Source organism: Balaenoptera borealis (assembly GCF_965194805.1).
Source record: "Balaenoptera borealis genome assembly, chromosome: 3".
Taxonomy (NCBI): Eukaryota; Metazoa; Chordata; class Mammalia; order Artiodactyla; family Balaenopteridae; genus Balaenoptera; species Balaenoptera borealis.
The window spans coordinates 169,640,810-169,659,540 of record NC_138866.1 but is presented as its reverse complement, the minus strand read 5'-3'; the positions used below and the strand labels follow the sequence as shown (position 1 = coordinate 169,659,540).

Sequence of the window (18,731 nt, the reverse complement as noted above, 5' to 3'; positions counted from 1 at the left end):
TAGGCTGGGCCAATGACATCATGCCTGTTACCACCCTAGGCTGGAAGGAGGCAGACTGAGAAGGGTACAGCTGTGGAATGCATAGGGGCTCCTCATGGACCTGTCACTGCCAGCAGCCACCTGGAACCATGCTGCAGGCAGGAGCCAGGGTTATGAATACACAGCCCCCTCTCTCTTTCCTCCCTCAAGGTGCTCCACTTTGGCCAAACATATTATAAATTCAGATGAATATAAATTCAGCCCGTTAATGCAGTGCATAGAGGTCAGGTCTCCAGATCCACCTTCTACCCTCTCCATCCTGTTTGGTGGAGAAGTGTAGAGGGTGGACTTGGGGGGACAGACAGAAGATAGCCAGCACTCAGCCCAATTTTTTTAAATAAGTTGAAATCTCCTTAAAATAGGCATTCAAAACTTTTAACCACCTCTCTACCATATCCTTTTCTAAGTGTAATCTAATTTGTTCTCCCACCCCCATTCTATAGCAATGTCAGCCAATTTGAAAACCATAAGTTTCCACATTCTCTTTTATTTTCAGGAACCCTCTTTCTTCATCTCTGCCTGGCTTCTCCATCCTTCAAGTCTTTATACGATTGCTACCTTCCCTTTGCAGCCCTCTTCATCCATCTGAATTGCTGGCTCCCCAGAATATATCACCTCTATGTGATATGCCAAGGCTTGCCCCGGTGCACTACTCACTCCACTCTGAATAAGAGGAGTTCTGACTTCATGAAATTCCCGGCCACAGGGTAGGGAATGGGACTCTTCTGAGAGGAGCAGAGATGTGATCACTTTGGGACAAAGACTCTTTTTCCTCTGAGGCCTCTTTTATGGGCCTGTTCTACCATTTCAGGATAAAATAACAAACAAACAAAGGTGAGGATGAAGGGAAAAGTATAAAAGAATAGGCTGCATAAGATTCTTATTTAAAAAAAAAAAGAGAGAAGAAAAAGAAGGAGGAAGAGGAGAAATCATCATTATCACACATGGTCCAATCCCGTTTTTAAGGGGAAGATTTCGAAACCCTGCTCTCCATTTGGCTTTTCTAGCTCAAAGTAAACATTTAGCAGGGTTTGGCGGAGCATGGCCAATGTATGCACAAAGGACTGAGACTGGGGAGTTCGGTTCGTGGATCTTAACAGCTGTACTTCTTGAGGGCAAATGCACATGTGGAGAGAGCAAATGTTCGCAAGCGTTATGAGACGACCTTGGTCATTGCCGCTAGTGGAATTCCAGTTTGCTAAGACTAAGTATTCATTTCAGGGACCAAGGACAGGCTCACTAGTGACATTCTAGCTGCAAGAGCAGCTGAATGCCTTGAGGCAGAGAGTAAGTAAGGTTTTGATTTTGACTAAGAATAAATACCCATCGCTGGGTCCAGGTTAGATCTATGCCAGGATCTCACACTGGAAGAGAAGCAAAACTTCTCCCTCCAAAGAGCCACATTATCATACAGGGTGTCAGCAGTGGGAAAGGGTCTGGGAGAAAGAATAATATTATAGAGATAGATATTTTATTTGGAAGTCAGGGCCACTTATTCATAAATCTCAAACAAGAACACCTGTAATCCTCATGGGCAGCTGGTATAGCTTTTGGGATCCTAATAACCTTCTTTCTTATCAGAAATATAAACAACAGTCATTCTTTTGATCCTTCTTTCCTTCCATTTTACCCCCAAAGTATTTTGTTTTACATTTCTACCATTACACATGCCATAGTCAAATACATATTATAATGGAGTTATGAGTCAGAAAGCATATAAGATGATAATCTTATATACCTTTGAGCTTTCTCAAGACTAGCACATGTTTGTGGCATTGAATAATGAGGCATTCCCAAGATCACATTCAGGTCTTATAATTTCCTAATCAGCAATCTTTTTACTGTTGCACATACATACAATCCTATGAAATTATTTAGAAAATTTTTAGAAAAGACATAGACATATCTTATTTCTCAGCATAACTGAATGAAATAGGTTTGTTAATTTTTAACTTTGGTTAGTGTATTTATTAAATTAACACAATTCTTTAGAAGTAAGTACAACAATGCAGCATAATAAACAGCAACTTATTGCATATTTTCCCCCAGGCAAAGATGATATAATCCAAAATAGGAAAGCTGTGGGTGTTATGTGGCTTCAGCAAATTAAGAATAAATAGTCCACTATTTATTTTGTATCCTTTAATCTAGATTTCTAGGTGTAGGCTGGATTGTCACATCTACTTTGTATGAACCACAAACAGCTCTAGAAGGCTGCTACATTTGTTGCTTCCTCTAAAGTGTCATGAGTAAAATTCTGGTGGATTTTGGACCATGGGGACAGGTGTAGTGGATACCTTTATACCTTTCAGAGGCCTTTCATGATGACCCCCCCCAACCCAGCAGCCATGTTTGTACTATTGATCCTGCCCCATAGCTCACCCACAGTTGATTTGACCAGAAATGGGATCTTGACCCAAGTGGGCTAATCAGAGGGTTATCCTTTGGAATATGGAACGGAGACGTAAAAACAAAGATATAGTCTCTCCACAGATCTGGGGACATAATGAGTAACAAACATCCATTCTCTAGTCCACACCTTTTTCTTATATAGACAGAGAGAAAAGGAAGTATGTCTTCAGAGAGAGAACCAACAAGAATGAAGCAAAAAGCAGCAGAGATGAGAGGCAGATGAAGAATACTGCTGGGTCCAGGCCTTCCTGAGGTCTGATCTCTTTATTCCTACCCTTGTGCTCTGGAAGACATGTGCATTGTTACACTAAATTCTTTATTTTGATTAAGGTGCTTGAGATGCTTTCTTCCCCTGCAATCAGAGTGTCCTCACTAATACATTCAATGGCAAGTAGCTAACAGAAAGGTCAGAGAATGTATAATAAAATCCAAGAACTGCATCTCTAAAAACAACTTTAAGAGTCTCGTTGCTGTGCTTAGCATTGTCTGAGCATGCAGTGCTCCATCCTATGTTTTTAAGAAATTAATACAAAAACGTTTCTTTCAAGTCACTGTAGGGCCTCTTATGCTACAGATTCTTTTTATAAAATCTGATGAAAAATCTTAAGGTTAAGGTTTATTTAGAAAGGATGATGAATTTCCTGCTTATATTAATTCCTGCCTATCTCAAAGTTTTGGTATTATTTTCAAGGTGAGTCATTTTTATCATTTAGCCATCTCTTGGCCAAGCATTCTAACTTGCTTTAGGGCTTAAAAGATTTCATGCAAAAAGACATTTTTTTTTTTTTTCAAAAAGACATTTTTTAAAAGTTAACGTGCAACATTTTAATTTAAAAGTAATTAGTAGACAGGAGCAATGTTTTTGGTGATGGTCAGAAGTATGGATAATGTTCAATAAAGTATAGATAGCCTTCAGTGGGCGTGTATTGGGTATCAGTTATGCATACAATGCTAGAAACTGGGGATGTAAAGATAAGAACTGGTTAATATGGAAATAGTTTAGTAGTAACACTACATAATGGAGCTATAACTGTCTTCTTTAGGATAACATGCTGACAACTCAATGACTAACCCTGAAGGGATGCCAGGATATTTTTGCTTAATATCAAAAATACATGAGTTTGTATAGCTCCACCAGGCAGAGGGTGTGAAAAGCCATGCACTTTGGGGAAATGGTGAGACTTTTCCCAAGGCTAGGGTGTATGTGGAGGGTGCAGATGGTGGAAAATTAAACTTGGTGGGGTGGTCTTTGAACCCTGCCACTTGAGTTTTCCCTAAAATAATTTAGAAAAATACGCATCTCCTTTTACATTTTCATGTTAATATCTAAAGTTTTTATGATAAGTTTAGTGGTTGCAAAGAATATAATTTCTGAAATATTTTATATTGAGTTCTTTAAAATTATGGAATTTGTCTGCCATCTCATCTAAATGACAAAGCCAGTCCTGCTAACTATCCAATCAACCAAATCAAACTTAATTTTCAGAAAAAGACTGACTTCATTGTTAAACTCAGATGCATATGTTAAAATGTGTCCCAGGGAATCTAAAAGAAAATGGTACAAATGGACTTATTTAGAAAACAGAAACAGACTCACAGACATAGAAAATAAACCAAAGAGGAAAGGGTGGAGAGAAGGGATAAATTAGGAGTTTGGGATTAACAGATACACACTAGTGTATACAAAATACTGTACTGTACTACTGTATGGCACAGGGAACTATATTTGATACCTTGTAAAAACCTATAATGGAAAAATCTGAAAAAGAATATATGTAATATGCACATATAACTGAATCACTTTGCTGTACACCAGAAACTAACACAACATTGTAAAACAATATACCTCAATTAAAAGAAATCATGATTTCAAAATCTAAGTGGGAAAGGAGAGAAAGAGGAAGAGAGACAGAGAAAGATTGGGAAACTGAGAAGATAAATTTGGCAAAGATTCATCTCCTGTTCCCCTTTCAATATTGCTTATCTCAAATCTCTTTTGCTACAGGGATCTCTTTTTGGTGAGTTTCAGGATAAGTGTAAGGTAATGAGGACATCTGGGAAAGTAGCAACAAGAGAGGCAATGCCCTGGGGCCAAATGCACCTTTCTTAGCCAGAAGAGAACCTCTGAAGTTTGAGCATCTGTAAATTGACTCCCTGAAACTATTTGTGCCACAAATCCTTGAGAAGTCTCTGAGGCCTCAGGGTAAACCTCCCCCAGTCCAAAGGACTGGCAGAGGGATGGTGGTAGCTCTGGGTTGGGTCTTCCCCACCTTTGGGCCGAGGCAGGTCCAAAGTAGGAACTTCCTCACTGTGGCCTCTGGGGCAGGGTGTGCAGTGAACAATTCAGGAGATCACTTACAAGAGAAATACAAATATCACTGTCTGGAGTGATATTTGTTTGGGGGAGTTATAGGGAATAAAAGCACTGTCTTGAGATTTTGGAAATCAGAAGAGAAGGTACTAGTGAGAGAGAAGAGGGCAGGGCGGTAACTCAGCAGTGAGGAGCAAAGAGGAAGAGAAAGTGTAAACTTACAGAAGAATGACAGAAATGCAAGAGAGAAAGGAGAGGCGGCTCTGTCAGGCTGGGCTGTGCTGCCACCAACGTTTGCCTGAGAGGTCTCTCCCTAGCCCTGACGGTACAGGCTGTCCAATAGGAATCTGGAGAAGGTGTGAAATTTAGGGTTGTTTCTGAGGACTCCCACTGGTTGTGTTAATATGACAGCTTATTTATATACTGCAATGATTAATTTTATGTGTCTACCTGGCTAGGCTATGGAGCTCAGCTGTTTGCTCAAACACTAGTCTAGATGTTGCTGAGAAGGAATTTGCAGATGTGATTAGCATTTACAGTCAGCAAACTTTAAGCAGATTACCCTCCGTAATGTGGGTGGGCCTCATTCACTTATTTGAAGGCTTTATGAGAAAAGACTGAGATTTCTTGAAGAAGAAAGAATTCTGCCTCAAGCCTGCAGCAGAAAATCCTACCTGTGTTTCCAGTCTGATAGCTTGTCTGGCAGATTTTGGACTCAAGCCTGCACCATCAACTCTTACTTGAATTTCCAGCTTGCAGGCCTGTCCTGCAAGTTTCAGGCTTGCCAGTCCCCACTATTACAGGAGCAAATTCCTTGAAATAAATCCCTCTCTCTTAATATATTACATTATTAATTTTCTTATTAATACAATTAAAATATTGATTATTTCATTAATATTAATATAATTTATGTAACTAATATTACATAAATGTAATATATGAATATGTAATTCTTTATATAGAGATATATGTTAATTTGAGATATCTTTATATATTATATATTATATGCTGATATATTTAAACATGATAAGACAATATAGTAATATAACAATAACCAATGTATTAATGATATATACTGCATAATATATTATGTTTATACATTAAGTATATATTATGTATTTGATATTTAAAGATATATATATACACAGAGAGAAAGAGAAAAACAATAGGATATCTAACCAGCTACCTAGCTTTCTATCTATCTATCTATCTATCTTATCTTTCTGTTTCTCTGGAGAATGCTGACTAATACATGTATTTCCTAGCACAAAACCAGTATTTCACTTAGTAGCTTTGTTTCTGTTTTTCCCCACTACGTTAAGTCCAGACTGATTTTCATTCATATTTGTATCCACACTGTCTGACATATTTTAGGCACATAAGAAAGCACTAAAAAATTAATAGGGGTCTTCCCTGGTGGCGCAGTGGTTAAGAATCCGCCTGCTAATGCAGGGGACACGGGTTCAATCCCTGGTCCTTGAAGATCCCATGTGCCATGGTGCAACTAAGCCCAGTGTGCCACAACTACTGAGCCTGTGCTCTAGAGCCCGCAAGCCACAACTACTGAGCCCACGCACAGCAACTACTGAAGCCTGCGCATTCTAGGGCCCATGCTCCACAACAAGAGAAGTCACCACAATGAGAAGCCCGCGTACCACAACAAAGAGTAGCCACCGCTCAGCACAACTAGAGAAAGCCCGTGTGCAGCAACGAAGACCCAACGTAGACACAAATAAATTAAAAAAAAAAAAAAAGAATTAATAGATGAGTAAGATCTTCTTAATAGTAATGGATTAAAATGTTGTATTTTTTTTCTAATGAACACTATAATTCTATAATAAATTTGCCTTAATTGATGATATCAAGATTGGTGTCTGCTAATTAACATGATTGCAGACTGGACATCTGAGGAGAATTCAAGTGGGAGCACATACAAGTTGGCACCAACGAAAATGCAGTTATCCAGTGCTCTGTGACACAGTGATCTGCAGCAAATCTAAATCTCTGACCACAAACTCAGGTGTGCAAGAGATGATGCATTTAAAGGAGGCAAGGACATACAATGGAGAAAAAACAGCCTCTTCAGTAAGTGGTGCTGGGAAAACTGGACAGCTACATGTAAAAGAATGAAATTAGAACACTACCTAACACCATACATAAAAATAAACTCCAAATGGATTAAAGACCTAAATGTAAGACCAGACACTATAAAACTCTTAGAGGAAAACATAGGAAAAACACTCTTTGACATAAACCACAGCAACATCTTTTTTGACCCACCTCCTAGAGTAATGGAAATATAAACAAATGGGACCTAATGAAACTTCAAAGCTTTTGCACAGCAAAGGAAACCATAAACAAGACGAAAAGACAACCCTCAGAATGGGAGAAAATATCTGCAAATGAAACAGTGGACAAAGGATTAATCTCCAAAATATACAAAGAGCTCATGGAGCTCAATATCAAAAAAACAGTTCAGGGCTTCCCTGGTGGCGCAGTGGTTGGGAATCTGTCTGCCAATGCAGGGGACACGGGTTCGAGCCCTGGTCTGGGAAGATTCCACATGCTGCGGAGCAACTGGGCCCGTGAGCTACAATTACTGAGCCTGCGCGTCTGGAGCCTGTGCTCCTCAACAAGAGAGGCCGCGATAGTGAGAGGCCCGCGCACAGCGATGAAGAGTGGCCCCCGCCTGCCACAACTAGAGAAAGCCCTCGCACAGAAACGAAGACCCAACACAGCCATAAGTAAATAAATAAATTAAAAAAAAAACAAACAAAAAACAGTTCAATTAAAAAATGGGCAGAAGACCTAAATAGACATTTCACCAAAGAAGACATACAGATGGCCAACATGCACATGAAAAGATGCTCAACATCACTAATTATTAGAGACATGCAAATCAAAACTACAGTGAGGTATCACCTCACACCAGTCAGAATGGCCATTATCAAAAAATCTAGAAACCATAAATACTGGAAAGGGTGTGGTGAAAAAGGAACCCTCCTGCACTGTTGGTGGGAATGTAAATTGATACAACCACTATGGAGGTTCCTTAAAAAACTAAAAATAGAACTACCATATGACCCAGCAATCCCACTACTGGGCATATACCCTGAGAAAACCATAATTCAAAAAGAGTCATGTACCACAATGTTCATTGCAACACTATTTACAATAGCCAGGACATGGAAGCAACCTAAGTGTCCATCGACAGATGAATGGATAAAGAAGATGTGGCACATATATACAATGGAATATTACTCAGCCATAAAAAGAAGTGAAATTGAGTTATTTGTAGTGAGGTGGATGGACCTAGAGTCTGCAATAGAGTGAAGTAAGTCACAAAGAGAAAGACAAATACCGTATGCTAACACATGTATATGGAATCTAAAAAAAAAAAAAAATGGTACTGATGAACCTAGGGGCAGGACAGGAATAAAGACACAGACGTAGAGAATGGACTTGAGGACATGGAGCGGGGGAAGGGTAAGCTGGGACAAAGTGAGAGAGTAGCATTGACATATATACACTACCAAATGTAAAATAGATAGCTAGTGGGAAGCAGCAGCATAGCACAGGGAGATGAGCTCGGTGCTTTGCAATGACCTAGAGACGTGGGATAGGGAGGGTGGGAGGGAGGCTCGAGAGGGAGGGGATATGGGGATATATGTATGCATATGGCTGATTCATTTTGTTGTACAACAGAAACTAACACAGTATTGTGAAGCATTTATACTCCAATAAAGATCCATTAAAAAATTTCATTAAATCTTATTCTTAGCCCTTACCTTGTTCAGGTTATGGGAAAGTCAATCGCTTTCATTATTGGGGTGATGTGTTTCCCATACAGGTGATGGGAAGATGGGTATTGGGTAGGAAGCCCCAGGGTCCTGAAGGGCACTGTAGGTTGTGAGGTCTTAGTTATGCATGAGCCCAGCCCACAGAGGTCCTCCAGGTGCAGCAGCTCTTGGCCTCTGTTCTGTATGTTGGCTAGAACATGGGAGTCTTGGTCTGGAACACTGGTGCTTAGAGCCAGCCTCCCTAAGCAAGTCAAGAAAGGATCCCTTTGGCAGTTCTGCTGCCTTCCCCAGGGGCTACCAGAAAGTGGGACATCCATCGCCTCATGCCTTTTTAATTTGGGGAGAATGTCGGATTCTGTTTTCTGGTGTCATCAAAAATGTTCCTAATATAATTGGAAAAGTAAACTTAATGCTTCTTATTTAAAACAAGAGTGATTATCATTAAGTAGCTCTTGCTTTCTACCCAGAAAAATAAATCCATAAAGTATGGAAAACTAAAGTTACCAGTATGTAATATGGGGTGAAAGAAAATATAGCAAATGAAATGTTTCAGAAAATTGGTCTGCCACAGCAATCAAAGGCATCACTTACCTTACTGGTACTTTTCTCTTGGCAAGAAAACACAAGACCACTACTGTTATATGAGTCGTCAGGAAAGCTAATCCAATACCCAGGAGGGTCCATATATCTGGAATTTCAAACCAATGAAAAATGTAAATATTCAGTGAAAAATATTAGAGACTCCAAAACTCAAGTGACTGTGGTCACAATGTAACCTACCGTTCTGAGTGTCCGTGAAATCAGCAATGGGAGGGTTAACCTTGATATGGCAACGATTTCCCTTCCATCCTTGTCCACATCTGGAAATGAGATAAAATGTAATAGTTGGCAAAAAAAGAAGTGGAAACATATTTTAGCAGTATTGTCATGGAATAAAATGATGAATGTCAATAAACAGTGAGATACCAGGAATGTGGGTAACTTTGATACGAAACCAAAAATGTTAAACCAAAGCAAAAAGATAATTAAATTGTATTCTTACATTATTGTGTAAGATGATTTTTTTAAAATATTTATTCCCTTCTTAACTTTATCTGTAAGGTGGGGACTTGATTTCTTTATCTATAAGGTGAGAACAAGGCTAATTTCTTGTTTTCAAGAATTGACTTCACTTTTCACCAGTGTCAAATATTACTTTACTTTTTCATTTGACTCAAACTCAAAAGCTAGCACATTTTTCAACAGTGAATGGATTTCAGTTCTTTCAGATACCAATAGAGAATATTCAAATTATAGATTAACATAAATATAAATCAGTATTTTTATTTCTCATTACAAGGGGATGATCCTTCAAGTTCATAGATTTGGAATCAGGTTATGGGTCAAATTGGATATACCATCAGTCCTAGAGGATTTCACTACCTCTGCTATATTTAGGGACATACGTGATGAAACTTGTAACACTAGGGACATCTCCTCTGATATGGATGGCCTTCAGAAAGTTCAGAATTGGAGACTAGCTTGTGCCTCAAAGGGAGACGAGGTTTATTTCTAAGCAGTGAATGTGTCAGAATTTCTCTGGCAGAATGTGTTTGCATATTAGTGTGAAAGCTTATGTATACATTCTTGTTTACCAAAAATAACAGGATACAAATTAAGAAGGGTTTGGTTGAATTTCCTGCCAAATTCATGGTACAGGCTATAAAATAGGATTAAAAACTAGCTTTTGAATGTGTGTGCTTAGAAGTGGTGTGTTAGAAGCAATGCTTCTTCAGCACACAGTTAATTTTTTTTTCTCAGTCTCTCTTTTGAATTTGAAAATCTGAATGACCAATAGCAATTTCTTCAAAAAAGCAATAGCTTGTCTAAATATAAAAAGCTTAGTGGTTCAAGGAGGCCCATAAGAATGCCTTCTTTCCTTCGTAAATACTCTTTAAAAAGTAGAAATTTAAGATAATTTGATTGTTTTTGATGTCTCTGACATTCAAATTAAAATAAATTAGAATGTTTAAGATTGGAGTATTTGTTTTTTATTCTCATAAACCTTAATATGTATTCCTTATCAGTTCTCAGGTTGGCAATGTGAATCTGCACGTAAGTCCTTCACATTTTGCCTGGACTCCCTTAAAATCTTCCTGAATGGGGTGGGTCCTCAGTGCTTGTCTTGGAACACGGAGACCTGCAGTGATGGTATGCTAGAATTGGCACACTGAAGTTCCTTTCGCTTTGACCAATGGCAGTGAAAGGAGTTTCTCTGGTCCCATCTCCCTGAGGACTGCAAGCTAGAAGTGAAAATTGAGCATCCTGTCTGCTCTACAGTTTGGTGGACTCATCTCCTCCAAGGTGACCACAGATCTGTATTAAAGATCACGGAGACGTTTTAAAAAGAAAAGGCTAGTCATCTTCTCTATTACTTTTCACAGGCAATCTGGGTAGGGAAGCGTAGACATTTCACTCAACTATTTATTTCTCCTTAGCAAATCAGCAATATTAGCATACCAAAGGAAAAATAAGAGACTGACTTTTCCTGAAGAGATAACGCAAAGATTGTTGTTTTTAGTAGTAGCGTGTTGGGTAATATTATAGTTGTTGGGGGTGAAGGGCGAAGGCTCTTGTGGGGAGAAATCAGATAGGGTAAGTGGATGAGATATTGGGAAGAACTGGGTGTGCTTTGGCTAAGTGGACGCCAGCCAACCAGAGCAGACCAGTCTCAGTGGCCATTCCAGCCACAGCAGTGGGAAAGCTGGGTGGCTGTTAGAGTCCGGTGGGTGTGGGGAGTGCTGCATAATTGGTGCCAAGAATGAGGTCCCTAAAAGAATGGGGCAATGAGATTCACCTTATTTGCTTGACAATTAAGGACTAGATAGCGCTTTTTAGGTAATGTTTTAGCTATTTTATGAGTAAACAAGATCAAATGCAATGGTGATTCCACCTCTTGTGTAATCCAAAAGGATCCATAAGGACGATAAACATTTTATAATATTTGTGCTAAAGACTAGGATACCTCAGTCTAAATTAGAATGCATGTTCGTTTTGTTTTAATGTCAGGAAAAAAGAAATGTTAGATGTGATGAAATTATTTTGCAGGTCTTTTTCATAATGAGTCATAAGAACGGTTTAATGAAAAAAAAATTAACTGATAGCTTGACAAAAGGGAAGAAAATGACTTGTTTTTATTCAGAAAGCACCCATAAGAGAAAGCTTTTAAGGAAAATTTGATTTATTCTGAGCTAATCTGAGGCTGTGTGTTTTATCACTTATTTCATATACCTGATGAGTGTAAGTCTAACACTGGAGAATTTCAGCCTTATTTTTAGAATGATGGAAGTTCACACTACCACTTAATTATCCCCCAGATTCATTTAACCACCCACGCTCCTTCCCTTCCCTCCACCAAATCATAAGCATTTCTATGGTTTGGTTGGGATGGAACCACAACCTGACCTCTAGAGTTAATCTCATTTTTCTTGGTGTAGCCTTTTGCCTCAGGACCCTGTCCAATGCATTCCTAATCAACAGTGATTGGTTCATAGAGAGACATGGACGTAAGTTTGTCCAGTAAGAATTTTGTCACCAGTGGGTACATATTGATGGATATTTGTGGTAAGAAATATCCTCTGCCCAACTCTGATGTGAAAAAGGAAGAGTATAGCCCTGTGAAGCTACCATTTTGTTACAAAAGCAAGCCTGAGGATAAAACAAACAGGAAGACAGAGCCTAGGAAATCATGGAGAAATGGAGGAACAAACTTAATGGCATTGAAAACTTTTCAATCCATTCCTGTTTCAAGCCTGCTCTGGGTTTAGACTTTTTAGATACATGAGTCAATAAATTCTTTAATTGTCTGAGCCAGTTTGAGTTTGGTCTTCTATTACGAGCACACACACAAAACCAGTTTTCCTACTCTTTCATTTTGATCCCTGAAGTTCTCCTCATTAAATCAATAATCCTTTATTCAAAAAATATTTATTGAATGTCTACTATGTACAAGGTAGTCTGCTAGATATAAAAAGGATGGGCAAGACATGCTTGAGAATTTGTAGGAGCATAAACTTGGGAGATAAAAAACACATTTAAAAATAAGTAAGAGACAAAGCAGAAAATAAAATATATGAAGTATAAGAAAGGTAAAGAAAAGTGCTAAAGAAGAAGATGAAAAAAATAGCTTCAAGAATCTATTTTTCCAGAGCCAGAAAGTGAAAAAATGTGTAGTCTCAACTAGACATGAACGGAACAGGTGATATATTAAGTTATATTTATTCCAAAGCATTATAAATTTATGTATGTATTATATAACAATGTTTCAGAGAAAAATGGTCATCTAAGTATACAGAAATCATCTATGACTGATGGGATCTCGAGAGATATGTTTGAATTATGTTCAGATTATTAATGGGATGCTAAACTAACCTCTGGATTTCCCAATTCTTTACTGCAGTATATTTTTTAAGCCATACTTACTCTAATTTTATAGTTTTTTTATGTCTGTAGAAGGAAAATCCCTTCATAAGGAGCATGCATTTTGAATATAGTCCAGATTAGATTTATCATTTAGCATTAGAGCAGTAGACTTGTTTTTCTTTTTATTAGGCATGTTTACAGCAACACGTTATGATTATTAAAATCATGAATATCATTTTTGTTTATAGAAACCAATATCATCCTACAATGACATTCATGCTTCAGAAAACTACAATATACTAAGCCCCATAGAGATTGAATTGAACACCTGCTGTGTGCTAAACAATATTCTAAATGCTTTAATGTATTACTTGTGAAACACTAATGTTACAAGATACGAGTTATTTCCCCATTTCATAGTTGAGGAAATAAAGGCCCAGAGTGGTTGAGCAGTAAGTCACCAGAGGTACACTCTGAACTAGACTTTAAACTACATCTCTGGCTCTCGTGTTATGCTCTGTTCACTACACGGTTTTGCTTCCCATGGTCTTCCTAAAGTTGGAATATAGTTGTTTATAATAGCAGTCAACTTCGCAATTTTTGTCTGTTAGGAGAGAAACAGTGGGGATATTCCTGAGCCTCATGGTCTGAAAACTCCCATTTATCACATTAAGCTTTACCTTGGAAACATCTAGGTGTAGGGGAGGCAGATGTAGAGCTGGGAAAAGAGTAAGTAATGAGAGTCAGGGCACCTGGATTTCAGGCTAGACTCCGCCACTTTCTAGCTATGTGGCTTTAGGAGAGTCAAATCACTTCAGTTTCCTATTTATAAACAGTAAGAATTACAACTTACCTAACAAGATGTGTAGGAGAATTAAATAAAACAATGCATGTGAAAGTACATTGTTAACTGTAAAGTGTTATCTGTGTCAGGCTCTTTGATACCCAGCCTTTTGCTTTCTGGTGTAAATCATGGTCCTGACCATTCCCTGCCCTAACATACTGGCCCTCCAGGGAGCTGACCTTTGACAACTGCCCTGTCTCCATCCCTGCCTGAGCATCAGTAAGACTTAGGGAGCAGTGAAAAGACATTGCCACAGCTTCTGTTTTCATGACTTATTAATTATGCCATTTAAAAAGCATTTTTACATCTGAATATGCCTGGAGGTTCTTGAGCCAGTTATACAGGGAGGGGAAGGAAAAGCAGGTGTTTAGGATGCTCGCTGCTTGTGATGAACATTTCTTCCCCCCACCCCGCCCCGCCCCATCCTCTGTGGTTTCTACCCGTCGGAAGTACTCCAAGGGGGAGAAAGCAGTGCCGTCCCAACTTTGCATGAAAGCATCAGCTCAGACCGAGTACTTTCTGATCCTTAGGCTGAGCCTGTGCCAGCAGAAGGGGAGTGGGACAACTGAGGTAGCCCCTAATGGGCCATCCTTGTTGTCATGGATGAATTCATTTTAACAGAAAACAAGAAAGCAGGAGAAGCCACTAAATAATCTCTGAGTCACAAAGCAAGCACTGAAATTCCACATTGAGTACCAGTGATTAATTTGCTTGGACTAATTTCCTCCTTGACTAATTAGCTGCAGCATATTTTATAACATATAGAAGTATTAGATAGAGCCCTCTTGAAAGAGAAAGATAAACTTCCCACTCTATCCATGCATAAGGGCCTGTTTTCTTAACACAAACAGGAGAAAGGGAGAAATAAAATGTGATTAGACTCTTTCAGCCAGAGCCAACACCCTAATCTTTCCTAACTTCTAACAGGTCATCTGCTACTAGTAGGTAATAAGTGAGGATTTATAATAAAATAACAACTTATTTCTGGGTGTGCTTGGGAACACCCATTCATTACTAACACCTGGAACAAAAAGATCTCCCACCCTTTCTGTCATTTGTGTGCAGGTCCCAGTTCATCTGTCTCATTGCCAGGAAAAACAAATGAGGAGCCACACATTTTCTAAGAATGTGTTCATGGATTAATTTGGTGGGAACCAGCAGAGGGTTTACTCTGTCCTTTTTAAACTACTTGAATTGTTCAAATAAGTGTAAAGTAACAAAAGACAAATTTTATTTGTCAGTTATTTCATAGCATGTTGATATTTGAATATTTAACTTTAGATTTTAATTAGCTGACCTCATCCAATACTTTTTACTGATTCAGGATAATGGGGAGAACACATTGGATTTTAATTAGCTGACCTGATCCAATACTTTTTACTGATTCAGGATAATGGGGAGAACACACTGGATTGCATTTTTCCTAACAATTATGAAACCCTTTAAAGGGAATCTTAATCTTATTTTGAAATATGACATTCCAAGCATCAGAAAGAGATAAGAATTTTATGTTTAAAAAAAAAAAGATGTATAAGTTTAAAAGTTTCTGAATCCCCATATCCATTCTCCACTTCATCATCTCAATCACCAAAATTTCATCAATTTACCTGCTAGACATCTCATACATACATCCTCCTGCCCCATCCTGCTTTGGCCACATGGCCAAAGGCCCTCATGGCTCCAGTGCTGTAACAGGTCCGTAACTGGGTTTCCTGCCTACAGACTGATGTCACATCATGTAACTTCCCTGATTCTACGCCTTCACTGCGTTTACACAGCTGTGAGAATCCTGTCTAGATGAAGTGGTTTCATACAGAGGCTCTACTCCAATAGGGCCTCTTGATGGCACAGCAGGTTCGATCTCAATTCTCCCTTTGCTCACACACCCTTTACTCTTATTTGAAACCCCTTCACTTAAGATACTCTTTCACACTCCTAGGACTTTCTAGGACACCCATTCTCATTAGCTGGAAGATGGCTTCACTTCTTATCAATCTAGCCAACTCATGTTTATCCTTAAGGACACAGACCAAATAACATGTCCCCCTGGAAGCCTTCTTTATGCTCCTGCCTAACTTAAATGGACCATCTTTGGTTCTGGGACACTCTGCAAACTCCCATGACAGCACTTAACACACAGTACTGTTAATTGTCGGTTTCCTTACAAATTTTTCTAGACTATAAATTTTTCTAAGGTAAAGACTATACCTGTTATACTCTTGTACGCTCCAATGAGCACAATCCTGCTCATAGATATTTACTGAAAATATTCACAGTCATCACAATAATGGCAGTTAAGTGGATAAAGTGTTACAGTTATCAAAGCACTTTCATTTTAATTAAAGTCCAAATAGTCCAAATGGTATCTTGTTTAACCATGGTAACAGTCATTTACAACTTTAGTGTGTAACAGAATCACCTGGAATGTTTGCTAAAACAGATTGCTGGCCCATCCACAGAGTTTCTGATTCAGTAAGTCTGAGGTGACTCCAGAATTCCATTTCTAACAATTTTTTAGGTGACACTGACTCTGCTGGTCTGAGGCCACACTTTGAGAACCACTGCCTTAGAACACCCCTTGAGGTTAAGTGTTATTGTTCCCAGTGTACAGAGAGGAAATGGAAGCTCAGAGAGCAATGGTTTTGTAAGTGGTGAATTCAGGTTCTCAAAACTGCTTTGCCTATGTTCTTGTCATTGCACCATATGAATATTTGTAAAATTCTTACTACATTCCATTTCCTAACAAAAAAAGCAGCGTATATATGATCAGATTTTGTCCTTAGGGGATGATTACTTGAAAATACAAATCACATGCTCCTGTGTGTCTTTTACTGCTATTTCCACTTGGATTGGTAGTCAAGTTGCACAGAATTGCAAATGTAGGAAGGAAGCACATTCATGTTATTTCAAATGATTACAATAGAAACAACTTTAACTACTTCAGAGATGAAATAAAGCAGATAAAAATTGTCCTTCTTTTTCCCTTTTGCTCATACAGATAGCTGATGTGACACTAAAAAACCCCCAGAAAACTCCCGAAATTGATGTTTTGAGCTTCCCACTTCTGCTTTTTTTCGCAACTGTTATGAAGCATTATTTCCCTGGAATTGGATGGAAGGGGGCAAAAAGAAAGAAGAAATAGAAAAGAAACTAAATAATTCACAAACTGGGCAACTGAAAATGGCTGCAAGTCAATAGAAACCAGTCTTGTTCTAAGATGAAGAAGATAAAGGCATTAAAGTTTTGCTGTGGAGTGTAAACTAGCAAGAAATAGGTTTCTGAACTTTTTCTCCTGTCATCCTATGAAGTGTGAAAGAATTTTCCTTTAAAACATAGATTGTGACTTAATTCCAGCAAGGCTTTATTCTTGTTTTCTCTCCTTCATTGAATATATGTGCTTTGAAATACATACAAAAACACACAAGATGGTAAGGCTGAAAATTAGAAAGAACAAACAATGAATTGTCAGCCTCTGGAAGGAACGTCCACTAACCAGAGTACTCACAAAGCCCAGGGTGAGAATCCACGGGTGTTTTGGACTCACTTTGACCTTTTGGTGAAGTAACAAGGCCCTCTACTTGCTCAGTACAAAACAAAGAATCTTCTAATGACTTTCCAGTCAACTGAGAAAAAAGTCTAAACCCTGCACTCTTTGCTCAGTGAGTAATTATTGAACACCTTCTGTATGCTAGGCCTTGTTCTAGGTGCATCATAATCTATTAGACCACATGTTGTCTGGTAATGCTCTTCCCTAAACACACTAAGCTTGTTCTCGCCTCGGGGACTTCATGTTTTCTGCTTTTCCTGACAGTTAAGTAGTGTGCCCAAATCTTGGAATAGCTTGAACTTTCATGGAATTGTGATCTTGACTCAAATTACACCTTCTCAGAGAGGCCTTAATCAGCAAGTTTATCTAAAATACATCACTGCCATCATCCCTTCCCCGTCCCTTCCTAGCAACCTGCTTACCCTAATGATTTTTCTTCATTGCACTTGTTACTATTCAAATTTAATGCACACATGCACACACAAGCATATATATTATACATGTGTGTATATTTAACATATATTTGTAAGTGTAAATATATATAGATTATATATAATGTATATAAAATAAATTTATTTATGTATTATGTGTATATACATACATATTTATATACTAAGCTCTATAAACAGAAACTTGAAAACCTCAATGAAATGAATGATTTTGCAATGATACTATAAATTATACAATTAATGTAAGCAGTAGAAATCTAGAGTAGTTCAATAACACATACGATATTGAAAAAGCCTTAAAAACTGCTTCAAGACCAGGCTATTTGGCTGTTTTGTCCTCTCCAAGTTTCGAGAAAAGGTAATTCTCATGCTTTATGTGCCGTTTCAGAGAATAAAAAGCTACCCAATTTACTTCAGAGATCTAATGCTTGTCTGGTAACAGAACCTCAAAAAATATTATACACAGAAGAAAACCTGGGAGCAATGTCACTTATAGATGCCAAAATCCTAAATAAATTACCAGCAATCTGAATATAAGAGTACATTGTGCTGTAAGATTTATTAAACACTTGCTTTTCACTGGGTATGTAGTTTTAACTCATGGGTAAAAGGCAAATCAATCTGTACAAGAAGCAGAGGACCCTGTGAGAGAGAAGTAAAAATAGTAGAAGAACCTATTGTTCTAAATTATCCACAGGTTCCTTTCAATAAAGTTTCTATCTCTGAATCACTATACTGATGAACTTTCTAAAGTTGTTAATGAATAAATAATCCTCATGTTATATAAACTCTTCTAAACATAGAAAATGGATAATAACAATAGAACCATTCTGTTATTAATGAAAAATCTCCTAACATATTTCCTGGTTTAGATCAATTTACTGGTGAATTCTCTCAAATGTTTAATAAACAGATAATTCCTAGCTAA

General features: G+C 38.1%; 1 protein-coding gene across 1 annotated transcript in view; it reads right to left on the bottom strand.

Moving 5' to 3' along the window:
- Positions 1-18,731, bottom strand: part of MALRD1 (MAM and LDL receptor class A domain containing 1) — a 638,500-nt gene that overhangs the window by 30,114 nt on the left and 589,655 nt on the right. The window contains exons 38-39 of the mRNA XM_082385765.1: positions 9,343-9,422; positions 9,154-9,250 (exon numbers count right to left, since the gene is read on the bottom strand). Coding sequence (XP_082241891.1) covers positions 9,154-9,250; positions 9,343-9,422 — 177 coding nt within the window. The remainder of the gene's footprint in view (positions 1-9,153; positions 9,251-9,342; positions 9,423-18,731) is intronic.